The following is a 13,103-nucleotide window of genomic DNA, read 5'->3' on the forward strand; positions in this document are numbered from 1 at the left end:
CATCATCCTGGTCCATTTAAATCTTCAGGAAGGCGGGCGGACAGCGAAATCATGCACAGTCCTGCTCCTCCTTGGCTAGTTCCATAGCCATCTCATACTGGGCGAGGGCTCTGATATTGCTCATCATAACATGGAGCCATAGTCAGGGAGACATTCTTGGGAGTTTATTTACAATAGTGAAGTACAATTGATTAACACCCATGCCCAGGCTGTGCAACTACATCTTCTTAACCCTTCCGTGCTCGGTGGGCACCGCGGGGACTGGGGTGTTTTGTTGACCCCTTTAATCACATCTTGGTTTGATGTTTGTAAGGTTCCTTTAAAGTTTTTCCTTGATTTTACAGCTGACCTGACTTAGGGGCTGTGCTTGATTTCTCCCTTGTTATTGTTAATTTAGTTAATTGTTTTAACTCTACAAGAGTTACATCTTCTTAACCTCCCTAACCCTGCCAGTAAAGCCCCGGTGGATTAAAAGAAGGGTTCTGTTACACTGCTGGCAGCTAACCTGACGGCTCAGAAAACCTAGCCCTAAATTTTTGCTTGTCCGTGAAATCAAGAAACAAATCTTGCGAAGGCCACTTTCTCATTTGATAGTAATTTTTAAAAAAATTACTGAGGTCAACCACAATGCCATCATGATCGATTCTACCACTGGTACCATGATATATTCTGTTGTCGCTCTGCATGAAGAATACTGCTTGGACACCATGGAGTAGCCTTGTATAAGTTACAAGGAGGTCTTTATTAACAGTGCCTAACTATGTACATATTTACAGTAGGTTTGGAGAGGATCCCATACTAGGTCCTTACACATAGCTTCTTGTCTCTAGACCGGCCCCAGCTGTAGCTCATGTACTTTCTTACATCACTGTGTGGGCGGTACTGTACTCAGTCCCATGTTAACCCTTTAGGTACCAGATCCTTCTACTACATGCATCACAGCATGAAATAGTTGTGTTGCATTTATGAAACTAGCAGAGTTAGTAAAAGCTGTAAAGGGCCAAGTGTCCAATTTTATTCAATAACACTCCTTTAATGTTCATTGGGACGTTTTACTATTTCAGCTTGCAAGTTGATGTTGTCACAATTAACTCTCGGTATATCTTTACAGGTCATTCAAATGCTCCATTTTGATCAGAATCTTTTGGGGTAGGGAGTTGGAATTTGTAATCCTCTCTCTCACTAAGGTAAACAGGCACTTCATGGTCTGTTGGAAAATAGAAGATTCAGGGGGCTCAACAGGGTAGATGCTGAGAGAATATTTCCTCTTGTGGGGGAATCTAGAACTAGGGGGCACAGTTTAAAAATAAGGGATTTCCCATTTGAGATGGAGATGAGGAATTCCTTCTGAGGATTGTTAGCCTTTGGAATTCTCTTCCCCAGGGAACAGTCAAGGTTGAGTCACTGAAGATATTCAGGGCTGAGTTAGAGAGATTTTTGATCGACAAGGGAGTCAAGGGTTATGGGGACAGGTAGGAAAATGGAGTTAAGGCCACAATCAGATCAGACATGATCTTATTGAATGGCAGAGCATGCTTGAGGGGCTGAATGGCCTATCCCTGCTCCTATTTCTTATAATCTTATAAGAATGCATTGGTTTCTATTCCATGTATCAGCCAAGCTAAGGAAGTTAAATACAAATATGTAAATTTATACCATGAAGGACAGGAATTTATTGGGGGCACTCAGCAATATTCTGCTAGATTTCCCATTTGAATTTTTGTTCATCAAGCAGTAGATATATCATCACCCAGTTTCTCTCTCGTTACCTGATTTATTTGGAATGGTCCTTCATGGGTATTTCCTTCTTGGAATTTCTTCTCCCAGTTTCCTTTAAAATAAATGGCATTCACAAGGACAAGCCTGGTGTCGCTGCAAACAGTATCTTTGGCTAGCAAGTTCTTGATCTTGCCTGTAGGATAATTTAAAAAAAAACTTACATTATCAGGTCAAAGATCAATTAAAAAAAGAAAACATAGTGAAATGAATGGCAAAGGTCACAAAGCTGTGAACTAAAGTATTTACGTCATGTGACAACTGCGTGGTGCTTCATGACTCAAGAGGAGATTTTTGTTCCTGAAACAAGTTACTTAACATTTATAGATTGATGCCTCACAATTGTGACTGGAACTACATTGTAAATGAGACCATTTGGGAAGCATTAGACATCCTGAAGGTACCTACAACCAATGGTTTTTTATACTGCATCTTTAACATAGTAAAATATCCCAAAGCGCTTCACAGGAGCGTTAGAAAACAGTATGACACCGAGCCACATATAGATATTAGGTCAGATGACCAAAAGGTTACCAAAGTGGTAGATTTGAAGGAGTCTCTTAAAGGGAGGTGGAAAGGGTATTCTGGAGGTTAGATACTAGGCAACTGAAGCATGACAACCAATGGTGGAGTGATTAAGATTGGGGATGTTCAAATAGCCAGAACCAAAGGAGTGCAGAGGATTGCGAAGCTGGAGGGTTAGCAAGATATGGAAGGATGAGGTCATGGAGAGATTTGAAAACAAGGATGAGAATTTTAAAAATCAGACATTGGCTCCCAGACCAGTAACATACATGAGCGATAGGAGAACAATACTTGGTGCCAGTTTTGGATGACTTCCAGTTTACAGATGATTGAATACACTACTGGCTGGTCTCCCACATTCTAAGAATCGAGTCTAGAGGTAAAGGCACAAATTAGGGTTTTAACAGATGAGCCAAGACAGAACCAAAGCTATGGAAGTGAAAATAAGTGGTCTCAGGTAATGGCACAAAATGTGGTCAGAAGCTCATCTCGGGGTCAAATGTGACTACGGTTCAATCTCAGGCTGTTGACAGGGAAAGGGGCTGGAGTCAGTAGCTAAGGAATGGAGTTTGGAATGGTTTCAGTCATTCCTATTTAACTGGAAGATTTCTGCTGATCTAGTGCTGGATGTCAGATACAGTCTGATAATTTAGCAACGGTAGAGTCGTTCGAGAGGTGGTGAGAATAGAGCTGGAAAAAGAGTTTCTATTTAGCAGCACTTGCCTTCAGTCTGTGCTTCAGTCCAGGCATTGATCTGTTGTCTAGCTTCTTCTGCTGCATTGCTAAAATCAACAGCAGCTAACTCTGCCTGATAGTACTTCACAGTGGCCCCAAGGAAATCCTGAAGGATGACAGGTGAGATGTCAAAGATAATCAACTTTTCTAATTTCCACCATTTGAATATTAGTTTCACAACTGGAATGGAGTGACAATGTGGCATTGCTTAGAGTGGGTGGGGCAGCAGGCAGGCAAAAAAAAAAATGGGCAAATACATTTCCACCCTTTACCTCAAGTTATATCCCTGTGGATTTTCACTGCCTTTTGTATAGTGCTAAAGTTTGTGGGTCATGACTTGCCCAGCATCTCCAAGTGCTCACCAACTCAAACACAAGATCAATGGAAAAGTAAAGCAAAGTAGAGATTAGCGTACAGATTCTAGATTTAAATACAACCCCCACCCAGAAGTGATTCTGCACACTCAAAAAAAAACATTTGCAAAGGATGGAAATTAATCTTCTGCAGAGAATCTTTGCCTCTCGTTTGTTTTATTTACTTTTATCCATCAGTAAATTCAAATAACAGCATTTTAAAATTACACAAGATCCTCCTAAAAAAAAACATTTGCTGCATAATAAACTGTTGGAGGCTCACTTTGTCAGGAAATTGGATGCCTTCCCGAATACTTCTAAATAACACTCTGCTGTGTAATTTGGTGTACAGGTAAGTATTGGTTAATGCAATGGAGGGCATTTAATCATTCTAACTTTCATAGAATCACTACAAAATTAAGCTTCAAAATTTTGAGAATAGAATTATGGAATGGTTACAGAACAGAAGGCGACAGCCATTTGACCCACCATGTCTATGCTGGCTTTCTGCAGGGGCATCCCAGCTAGTTCCACTCACCCAACCTTTCCCTGTAGCCCTGAAAATTCTCTCTTCAGGTAATTATCCAACCTATTTTTGAAAGCCACGATTGAATCTGCCTCCACCATGTTCTCAGGCAGTGCATTCCAAGCCTTACCCACTCACTGTATTCAAAAAAAATGTTTTCCTCACAATTGCCGTTGCTTCATTTGCCAATCGCCTTAAATCGGTGTCCTCTGGCTAGACTCTTCTAGTTTATTTTTAAAAATTCAGCCCGAGGCTTGGCATAATTTTTATAATCATTCAACTGTTGGTATTGGATCTGTGGTTCAAGAGTGAACCATCTACACTAAGGTCGACTTTGACATTGCTACCTACCACAATACTGCCCCTTTGAGAGTCAGTGCCCCAAATGCAATACTCCAAACAATGCTACATTGATTTACTACAATATGTTCACCTTGCAGGACGTGCGCGCACAATTTTGGGTCCTTACCTACAGATGGACATACTTCCTCTCCAGAAAGGTTCACTAGACTGGTTTCTGGGATAAGGGAATTTTTTCGGAGGAGAGATCGAGTAAACTAGGCCTCTATTCCCTCCAATTTAGGAGAACGAGAGGTGACCTAATTGAAGTACAAATTTAAAGAGGCTAGACGGGGTGGATGTTGGGAAAGTGTTTCCTCTGGCTGGAGAATCTGGAACATGGGGTCACAGCCTCAGAATAAAGGGGTCAGCCATTTAGGACTGAAATGAAGAGAAATTTCTTCACTCAAAGGGTTATGAACCTTTGGAATTCATTCCTCAAAAGAGCTGTGGGTACTCAGTCAGTATATTCAAGAGAACTTTGGCTACAAATAGAATTAAAGGATTAAGGGGATAGCACAGGGAGGCCGTTTAGGACCATCAACAATTATGGCACAGAAAGAGGCCATTCAGCCCATTGTGTCAGTACTGGATGGAGTTAAGGTGGGAGATCAGCCATGATCTTGCTGCTGGGCCAAATGGCTGACTCCAGCTCCTAGTTCTCACATCCTTATGTACAGCACTTCACCCTGTGCCCATTCATCTAGGTAGCATAGCAGGCTATTCGACCATGAGGGAAAAAAAAGAGGAAGCCCATTCTCACCCACCTATGTTTGTAGTCAATTTCACCAAATTAATAAAGCAGGATCAGGAACTTGATGGGTTTCAATCCTTGGGCTTTGCAAGGGAAAGTCAAAGTGCATAACTCGTAACAACAGTTCCCTGATCAGCTTACTAAAAAAAAAAAATGGGTAGCAAACTCTCTATTTTGCTGATCTGTGCAATTCCACCCCATTTGACTGGACACATTGGTGGAGCCCCAGTCCAACCAGTTCAGATCTTACCGAAAGAAAGTTGAAGTTCTTTTCCCCATAGAGGCGATTGGCTAGCTTCAACAGATAGTTTGAATTAGGCTTGTTGATTACAGCTTGCAGTTTCTGAAATTCAGAATGAAGGTCTTGTACTTTATCAAAGGCAAGCACCTGAGAGAGAGAGAGATAAAAAGTTAAGCCATCAATTAAAAAGGGAATCTAATTTTAGATTTGGAATTCCAGTTCTAAATCAGGGGTGAAAACCATACCAACTATTTGGCATTGGTTGATTTGTTCAACTTCAACATCATTTCTTTTCCCCATGATTTCCATAACATGCTCACATATCTGCCAGTAGGCTTGGACAAGATTTGCTGTACATCACCAGGCTACTTCAAAGCCAAGCAATCTGAAAAATAAAAGTTTCCCGAGCCACGTATGTACGGCTAGAGCTCTAGAGCAGAGTTTCCAAAAGTTATCAGGGGATGTGTCCAACAAGGAGATCCAATTTCTTAACTTGGAAAATTAGTCAGTGTCTGACTATTTGGTTTGGCCAATCGGAATGTGAAGAGAGACTAGGGTCATGCCAAGGACTACATTGAGGTAGGCCATTGGCCAGAGGCTGTTCAGAAATAGTTCCCTGCCTGGATGATACGTTTCACGCATCATCTCAAAAAAATTGCTCAATCTGTATGGCGTATCTTGTGAACTTGTGCCAGAGGAGAGTTGCTAACGCAGTGTACAGTCAATTACAGCCTAGGGAATTTAGTTCCATGGTGGGCTACCCCAGTCCTGACCTGACTAAAAAACAATCTTTCACTTCTTTCAGAACAGTTATAAGTTTATGTTTCACTGGTAACTTAGTGCTAGAGGGTCATTCTGAACCTTGACAATAATTTCAGTTCTTTTTCCCCCCTCTTTAGGTACATGTATAAGTGTACAAGCAAGTTTGAATTTTACAATATACTATGATCCTTGGCCAGACCCTCTGGTTAGTGACCAATGACGTTTTTAAGGAGGAGGAGGGAAAGCTAAAGATTCAAGACACTTACTAAGTGAATAAAGTCACAAGAGTCCATGGGTTTTGAACAAACAACAATAAAAGCTTTACTATACAAGTTCAGAAAGATAGAATAACTTACAATATCCACCCTACATGTAAACATTCAGAATATATGGAGATACATATGAATTATGGTCAAAAACACCACACAACGGATGACAGATGCAACCAAACCTGATTCCATGGATTTCTCAACACCTCGCCCAGACTGTTGTCACATTGTGTGCAAACCAATCTCACAAACTCCATCTTTCTCATTAGGGTTTCCAATCTGCACCTTTGAAGATCTCACCTTGGCATTCTCTCCAAAAATTGCTCCCACTCAAGACGGCTTCAACAATGGTCCACTTCGCAGGGTTTCAATCTCTCTTTTCCCCTAGATCTCAGTATACTCGAGCTTCGCCTTCGAAGCACAATTTCAGATTTTCGGCTGTGCCAAGCAGAACACCCCTGCTCCAAAGGGGCACCTTCACCCCCAATGGCCTGTAGCATGGAATCACCAGCCTTCAGCTGCCTTCTCAGATCATCAGGGCTTCTCCCGAGCCCAGTTCACCTAAAGGAAGAGCTGCAGGGAGCAGACTTGAATTTGGAGACTTTTTCTCTGCTCCATTCTTTTAACTCAACAGGACTTATTTCTGGCCCCAGTCCTTACCCGGGACTTCCTTTTGAGACCTCAGTGTCCCCCTCCCATGTCTCGCTCCCTGGGACACTCACTCAAAAATGGTGCACTGCACCAGGTCACCTGAACTAGGTGTCATGCCATTCTTCTTTCTTTTGCACAGGGCTGGTCCTCACCCTGAAGAACATGGGGACGGTAGTACAGTGCATGCGTGCCCAGTTCCCGGCCAACACGTGCACGAGAGGTCAGAGGATCGTCGGGGGTCAGAGTTCCCAACCTCCGAACTCAGCCTGATAAGTAGGGGTTTCTCCACAATATTTAAATTTCATTTTCCAACCTATAGTGTGGAACAACAATGGAGACTATTGAACTCTACTAGACAGCAGCAAAAATAATGTCTGGACTGGCTAGCTTGTTTCCCTCAGTTGGGTCCTGACAGGTTTCCAATGCTATTTCTGTCTTTTTGACTCATATATCCCTGGGACACAGACACTGGTTTTCAAGAACTGTTTACATAAACAGAAGCTAGAAACCCACAAAAGCAAGAAAAGCTGAGTTTAATAAGGTGCAGCAACATATCTATGGTACATGCCTCTGGATGGCATACTATCTACGTGAGAGAAAGAGCAAATCCAGGGGCTGAATTTTTAGGGCCTGATGGTGGTAAGCATGAAGGCAGGCACAGGGTAACCAACTGTCTTGTACTTTTAGAGAGAGATTGTCCCTTATTTTGACTGTTTGGCCCACATCCCTCACAGCCTTTAGTCCCTTACTTCTGAGGCAGCCTGTGGGAGAATAAATCTGGGAGTCTCCTCTTACATTTGTCTCCTTTTTGTGAGCATGTTCACCGGGGCCATTGGCCACCCAGGGGAATTACAGTCACCAGGACCCACCCCTCCCACACCCCTTGGTCAAGGTGTCCCTTATATTTGGTAAGGGTTGGTCACCCTGTGCAGGCAGGTGCCAAAATTCACAATGCCAGCCTGGGGGAGGGTAGCTAGTGCTCTAGGCAAGCTGAAGAGGCCCTCTTTGCCTGCCACGCTTCATAAGCCAGGCTGACCCACAAACCCCTCCCGTCCACCCAACCCCAACTACTGAAGTAGTTCATGTCCAAATGCAGCAAGACCCGGACAATATCCAGGCCTTGGGCTGACAAGTGGCAAGTAACATTCATGCCACACAAGTGCCAGGCGATGACCATCTCCAACAAGAAAGAATCTAACCATTTTCCCTTGACTTTCAATGGAATTACCATTGCTGAATCCCCCACTAACATACAAGGGGTTACCATTGACCAGAAACTAAACTGGACAAGCCATATAAATACTGTGGCTGCAAGAGCAGGCCAGAGGTTAGGAATCCTGCAGCAAGTAACTCACCTTCTGACTCCCCAAAGCCTGTCCACCATCTACAAGCCAGGAGTGTGATGGAATACTCTCCACTTGCCTGGATGAGTGCAACTCCCACAACACTCAAGAAGCTTAACATCCAGGACAAAGCAGCCCACTTGATTGGCATCCCATCCACAATCATTCACTCCCTCCACCATCAACACAGTGGCAGCAGTGTGTACCATCTACAAGATGCACTGCAGGAACTCACCAAGGCTCCTTAGGCAGCACCTTCCAAACCCACGACTGCTACCATCTAGAAGGACAAGGGCAGAAGAGACATGGGAACACCACCATCTGGAAGTTCCCCTCCAAGCCACACTATCCTGACTTGGAAATATATTGCTGTTCCTTCAGTGTCGCGGGGTCAAAATCCTGGAACTCCCTCCCCAACAGCACTGTGGGTGTACCTACACCACATGGCCTGCAGCAGTTCAAGAAGGTGGCTCACCGCCACCTTCTGAAGGACAACTAGGGATGGGCAATAAATGCTGGCCCAGCCAGTGACACCCACATCCCATAAATGAATATTAAAAAGATAGCACCTTTCATGGCTTCAGGGCATCCTAAACTATTTTATAGTCAATTAAGTACTCTTGAAGTGTAGTCACTGTTGTGAATTGACTGCCAAGTTTCCCAAGTTACATGTGGTAAGCTCTCATAAATGCACTGTGATAATCAATCGGATAATCTTATATATATTTTTTTAAAAGGCTGTGTTTCTTTGTGCCGCAGTACTAGGGGAGCACTTTCTGCACATGCCCATTGCAGTCTCAGGTGTCAGAGTGACAGCTGCCTGCATTAAAGGCAAATAAGTTGGCTTGGCACAGACCAGACTAAATAAAAAACAAAAATACCTAGAAAAACTCAGCAGGTCTGGCAGCATCTGCGGAGAGGAACACAGTTAACGTTTCGAGTCCGTATGACTCTTCAACAGAACTAAGGAAAAATAGAAAAGAGGTGAAATATAAGCTGGTTTAAGGGGGGGTGGGACAGGTAGAGCTGGATAGAGGGCCAGTGATAGATGGAGATAACCAAAAGATGTCACAGACAAAAGGACAAAGAGGTGTAGACGGTGGTGATATTAGCTAAGGAATGTGCTAATAGGTGACATTAAGGGTAGAAAGCAGGATGAGCAAGGTACAGATAGCCCTAGTGGGGGTGGGGTGGGGGGAAGGGATCGAAATAGGCTAAAATGTAGAGATAAAACAAAGGATGGAAATACATTTGAAAATAATGGAAATAGGTGGGAAAAGAAAAATCTACATAAATTGGAAAAGGGGGGGATCGGAAAGGGGGTGGGGATGGAGGAGAGAGTTCATGATCTAAAATTTTTGCTTTTACCAGATTAAATAAAGTTTGAGTTAACCATTTGCAAGCTCTTGTATACAGCCCACCTATCATGCTGTTCCCTTTGGCAATTCAGTTAAAAATGAAGATCTATAGTCAGGAAATTTCAATAAATGAGATCCTCAATTTCCAATGTGGAGAATTGATTGTAATATTTAGTTTAAGGACACTTATTGGCTAAAGGAGTATTTTGATTAAAATATCTAGGAAAAAATTCATTATCCAATGTGGAAATCGAAACTATGACCCTGGGATTAAGAGTCCCATTACCCACTGATTGAGCAACCTGGGCCGTGTAAAAACTCATTACACAAAGCCTTCACACACTGGGCCTAGCTTATGGAGGCATCACTCAAATGACCCCATCACAAATTGGGAGCGGAGATGAACTTATTGCTGGCAAATTTGCTACAGTGCAATCAATCCCAATTCAAACACCAGCCGCCAATCAGAAGGGAGGCAGGAACAGTTGCGCATGCTCAGGCAGCCACCGCATGGATGCTTACACCTTTCCGGTCAGTGGCAGGAGTTACAGGGCCAGGGCCTTTGCCAATTGTCTGTTTTAGCAGCAGTGGTGGTGGTTCTTCCCTTAAGTTTACACAAAAGCATGCCCTTTTTCTAAAAACAAAAGTGGTTCATTACACCATTCGTGATGGCATTTAGTTGTGGGTTAGCGGACTGCATAGTTGACGTATTCAATGGGATCTGTTCCTGAGGAAATGGAGAGAAGATGGCAACTCTTGTTGCCTTTGCACGTGCATGGTACTAAACAAACAGCTGGTGCACACAGTAGGAAAGCTTCCCTCCATTTGAAGTAACATCATGTGTGTCACGAAGCTACTAATGTATATATTATTGGAAACTATTTTTCTTTTAAAAATAAAGGCTCAGTCTGTGGGTGTCTTAATTGGATTAAAGCCAGATAGTCTGGGTGCTTTGTGTACTAGTTTTGAGATGTAAACAGAGAGGTAGAGTGCATTTGCATTTTTTGAATAGAGCATTCAAGTGGGATGAAATCTGGCACCTAGCTAGCAGAGACCAAGCAATGCGTTTATATTATTAATAAAATTGGTACTATGAAAGGAGTTTTGTTAGAAAAAGTGGAGATCAAGGAGGCTGATGATACAATGAGAATTTACATTCAATGAGCTGCGTTAGATATATCCGATGGCAGTTGTGTGCGCGTAGGGGCAGAGGCAAAGTAAGATCAAAGTAGCTGTAAGCCTACAATGTCTCCACAGGAACCAAAATGAAAGAACCTCATTTTGAATTCATAAGGTGAAAACGCTTTGCCTGGTGTCTGATTAAGTGTATAGGTTGCTTTTGCCTTAAATGGAGATTAGTTTGGGAATTGGTTAAAAGTTATGATAATAGTAATTTGTAGCCATGTGTATATATATTTAGCTTGTGTAAATTAATAAAACATTTCATTTAGTTTAATATAAAACCTATCGAGGACTAGTGGTCTGATTCCTGAATTTAGAGTTGCATCTCAAGCATAACCACAAAAAAATATAGGTTATGACAGTTGCTTAAAGATTCTTTCTGGGATTTTTAAATAACTCAGCTTTACCAAACTGCTGGGTCATAATATATGTAAGAATATTTTAAAATTCTCGCGCTAGTTTTCAAATCCCTCCAAAGTCTCACCCCCTCCCCATCTCTGATCTCCTCCAGCCCCAAAACCTTAAGAGGTACCCGCCCTCCAATTCTGACATCTTGAACATCCTGGATTTTATTCACTCAGCCACTACCTTCAAGGGAAATTAGAGATGGGCAACAAATGCTGGCCTTGCGAGTGATGCCAACATCCCATGAAAGAATACAAAAATAAATGGTGATTGTGCCTTCAGTTGCCTAGCCTCTAGGCTTTGGAATTCCCTCCCTAAGCTTTTCTACATTGCTTTCCTCCTTTAAGGCACTTCTTAAAACCTCCATCTGACTAAGCTTTTGATCATTTGGCCCAATACCTCATTACATGGCTCCATATTGTACTTTGCTTGATAAAACTCCAGATCACAGACTGCTGACACAAGTCAAAAGCTAATCACTCCATGTGGTCATTGTCATGATTGAGATAAGATAATGTTGGAGATTAGGTGCAACAATGGGGAAGCAGAAGCCAGCATCAACCTAGATTACGTGGAAAGCATCTCATGTCAGATGTTAATATCAGATTGGCTAGAACACCACACACCAACGCCAACACAGGCCAGCTGCAAAATCTCAAATCAACCATCTGATGGTTTCAACGTGACCTTGTTCTTTCGTAATGTCAGGCAGGAAATTACAGTTGAAGTTGGTCAGTAGTTAAACCAACAGGTTGGCCGGCCACCAAATTGCGGAGCTGGGGGTGCTAACAACAGTTAGGATTGTTCAGGAGGTGGTGGATGTGTGCGTTGCTCGGGTAATTGAAGGCATCACTGGTGAGCCAGGTTTGAAAGCAGCGAGAAATAGAAGCCGGTAGGGTCACCAACTGCGAATAAATATATTCCTGGGGGCTTCATCGCATGACTTGCCCCCATGCTCCAACCTGTAACGCACTGCCTTCCTACACCAGTTGGAAAGCAAAAAGACTCATTACCCAATTGGATGATGCTTGACCGTCAGCCAAACGGCTTCCTCCTTCCCGCCCCGATTTCAATAATTTTATACCTGGTCAAGAGAAACGTTCAAAGAAAGCGGTTCTAAAAATTGTTTTTTCTTTAACGTCCCGATTTTTTTTCTCCAGGATTGCACACAGCAAGGTCCTGGAGGTTGATCTTCAGTTCACAGAATCACACAGTACAGAAGAGGCCCTTCGGCCCATCGAGTCTGCACCGACACGTGAGAAACACCTGACCTACTTACCTAACCCCATTTACCAGCACTTGGCCCATAGCCTTGAATGTTATGACGTGCCAAGTGCTCATCCAGGCACTTTTTAAAGGATGTGAGGCAACCCGCCTCCACCACCCTCCCAGGCAGCGCACTCCAGATCATCACCAGCCTCTGGGTAAGAAAGTTTTTCCTCACATCCCCCTAAACCTCCTGCCCCTCACCTTGAACTTATGTCCCCTCGTGACTGACCCTTCAACTAAGGGGAACAGCTGCTCCCTATCCACCCTGCCCACGCCCTTCAACCTTGTACACCTCAATCAGGTCGCCACTCAGTCATCGCTGCTCCAACGAAAACAACCCAAGTCTATCCAACCTCTCTTGGAGTGGTTAATACTGGAGGGTTGGCAACCCTTATAGCAAGGTGGAAGGAGAGGTCTGAAAACCGTGGAGTTAAGTGGCTAAAAGACTGTGCTACAGATAATAGCTCAGATAGGGACTGGGGAGATGTGGCGGAGGAGACGAGCACACCAAGACAGCTCCAGAGCTGGCCGGAATTGAAATTAAAATGTGAGGATTTTAAAATTGACGCTTTACCATTTTTTCCTCCTGCCCCTCTACGAGAACTATCCCATTTT

At 43.2% G+C, this 13,103-nt stretch overlaps 1 protein-coding gene across 4 annotated transcripts in view; it reads right to left on the bottom strand.

Moving 5' to 3' along the window:
• The window catches only part of LOC144679132 (leukocyte elastase inhibitor-like), a 51,131-nt gene that overhangs the window by 9,648 nt on the left and 28,380 nt on the right, over positions 1–13,103 (bottom strand). For all 4 annotated transcript variants that reach the window (XM_078539482.1, XM_078539484.1, XM_078539483.1 and 1 more), the window contains 3 exons: positions 5,259–5,396; positions 3,025–3,142; positions 1,770–1,912 (listed from right to left, as the gene is read on the bottom strand). In XM_078539482.1, coding sequence (XP_078395608.1) covers positions 1,770–1,912; positions 3,025–3,142; positions 5,259–5,396 — 399 coding nt within the window. The remainder of the gene's footprint in view (positions 1–1,769; positions 1,913–3,024; positions 3,143–5,258; positions 5,397–13,103) is intronic.

The sequence above is a fragment of the Cetorhinus maximus genome, chromosome 3 (assembly GCF_964194155.1).
Source record: "Cetorhinus maximus chromosome 3, sCetMax3.hap1.1, whole genome shotgun sequence".
Classification (NCBI taxonomy): domain Eukaryota; kingdom Metazoa; phylum Chordata; class Chondrichthyes; order Lamniformes; family Cetorhinidae; genus Cetorhinus; species Cetorhinus maximus.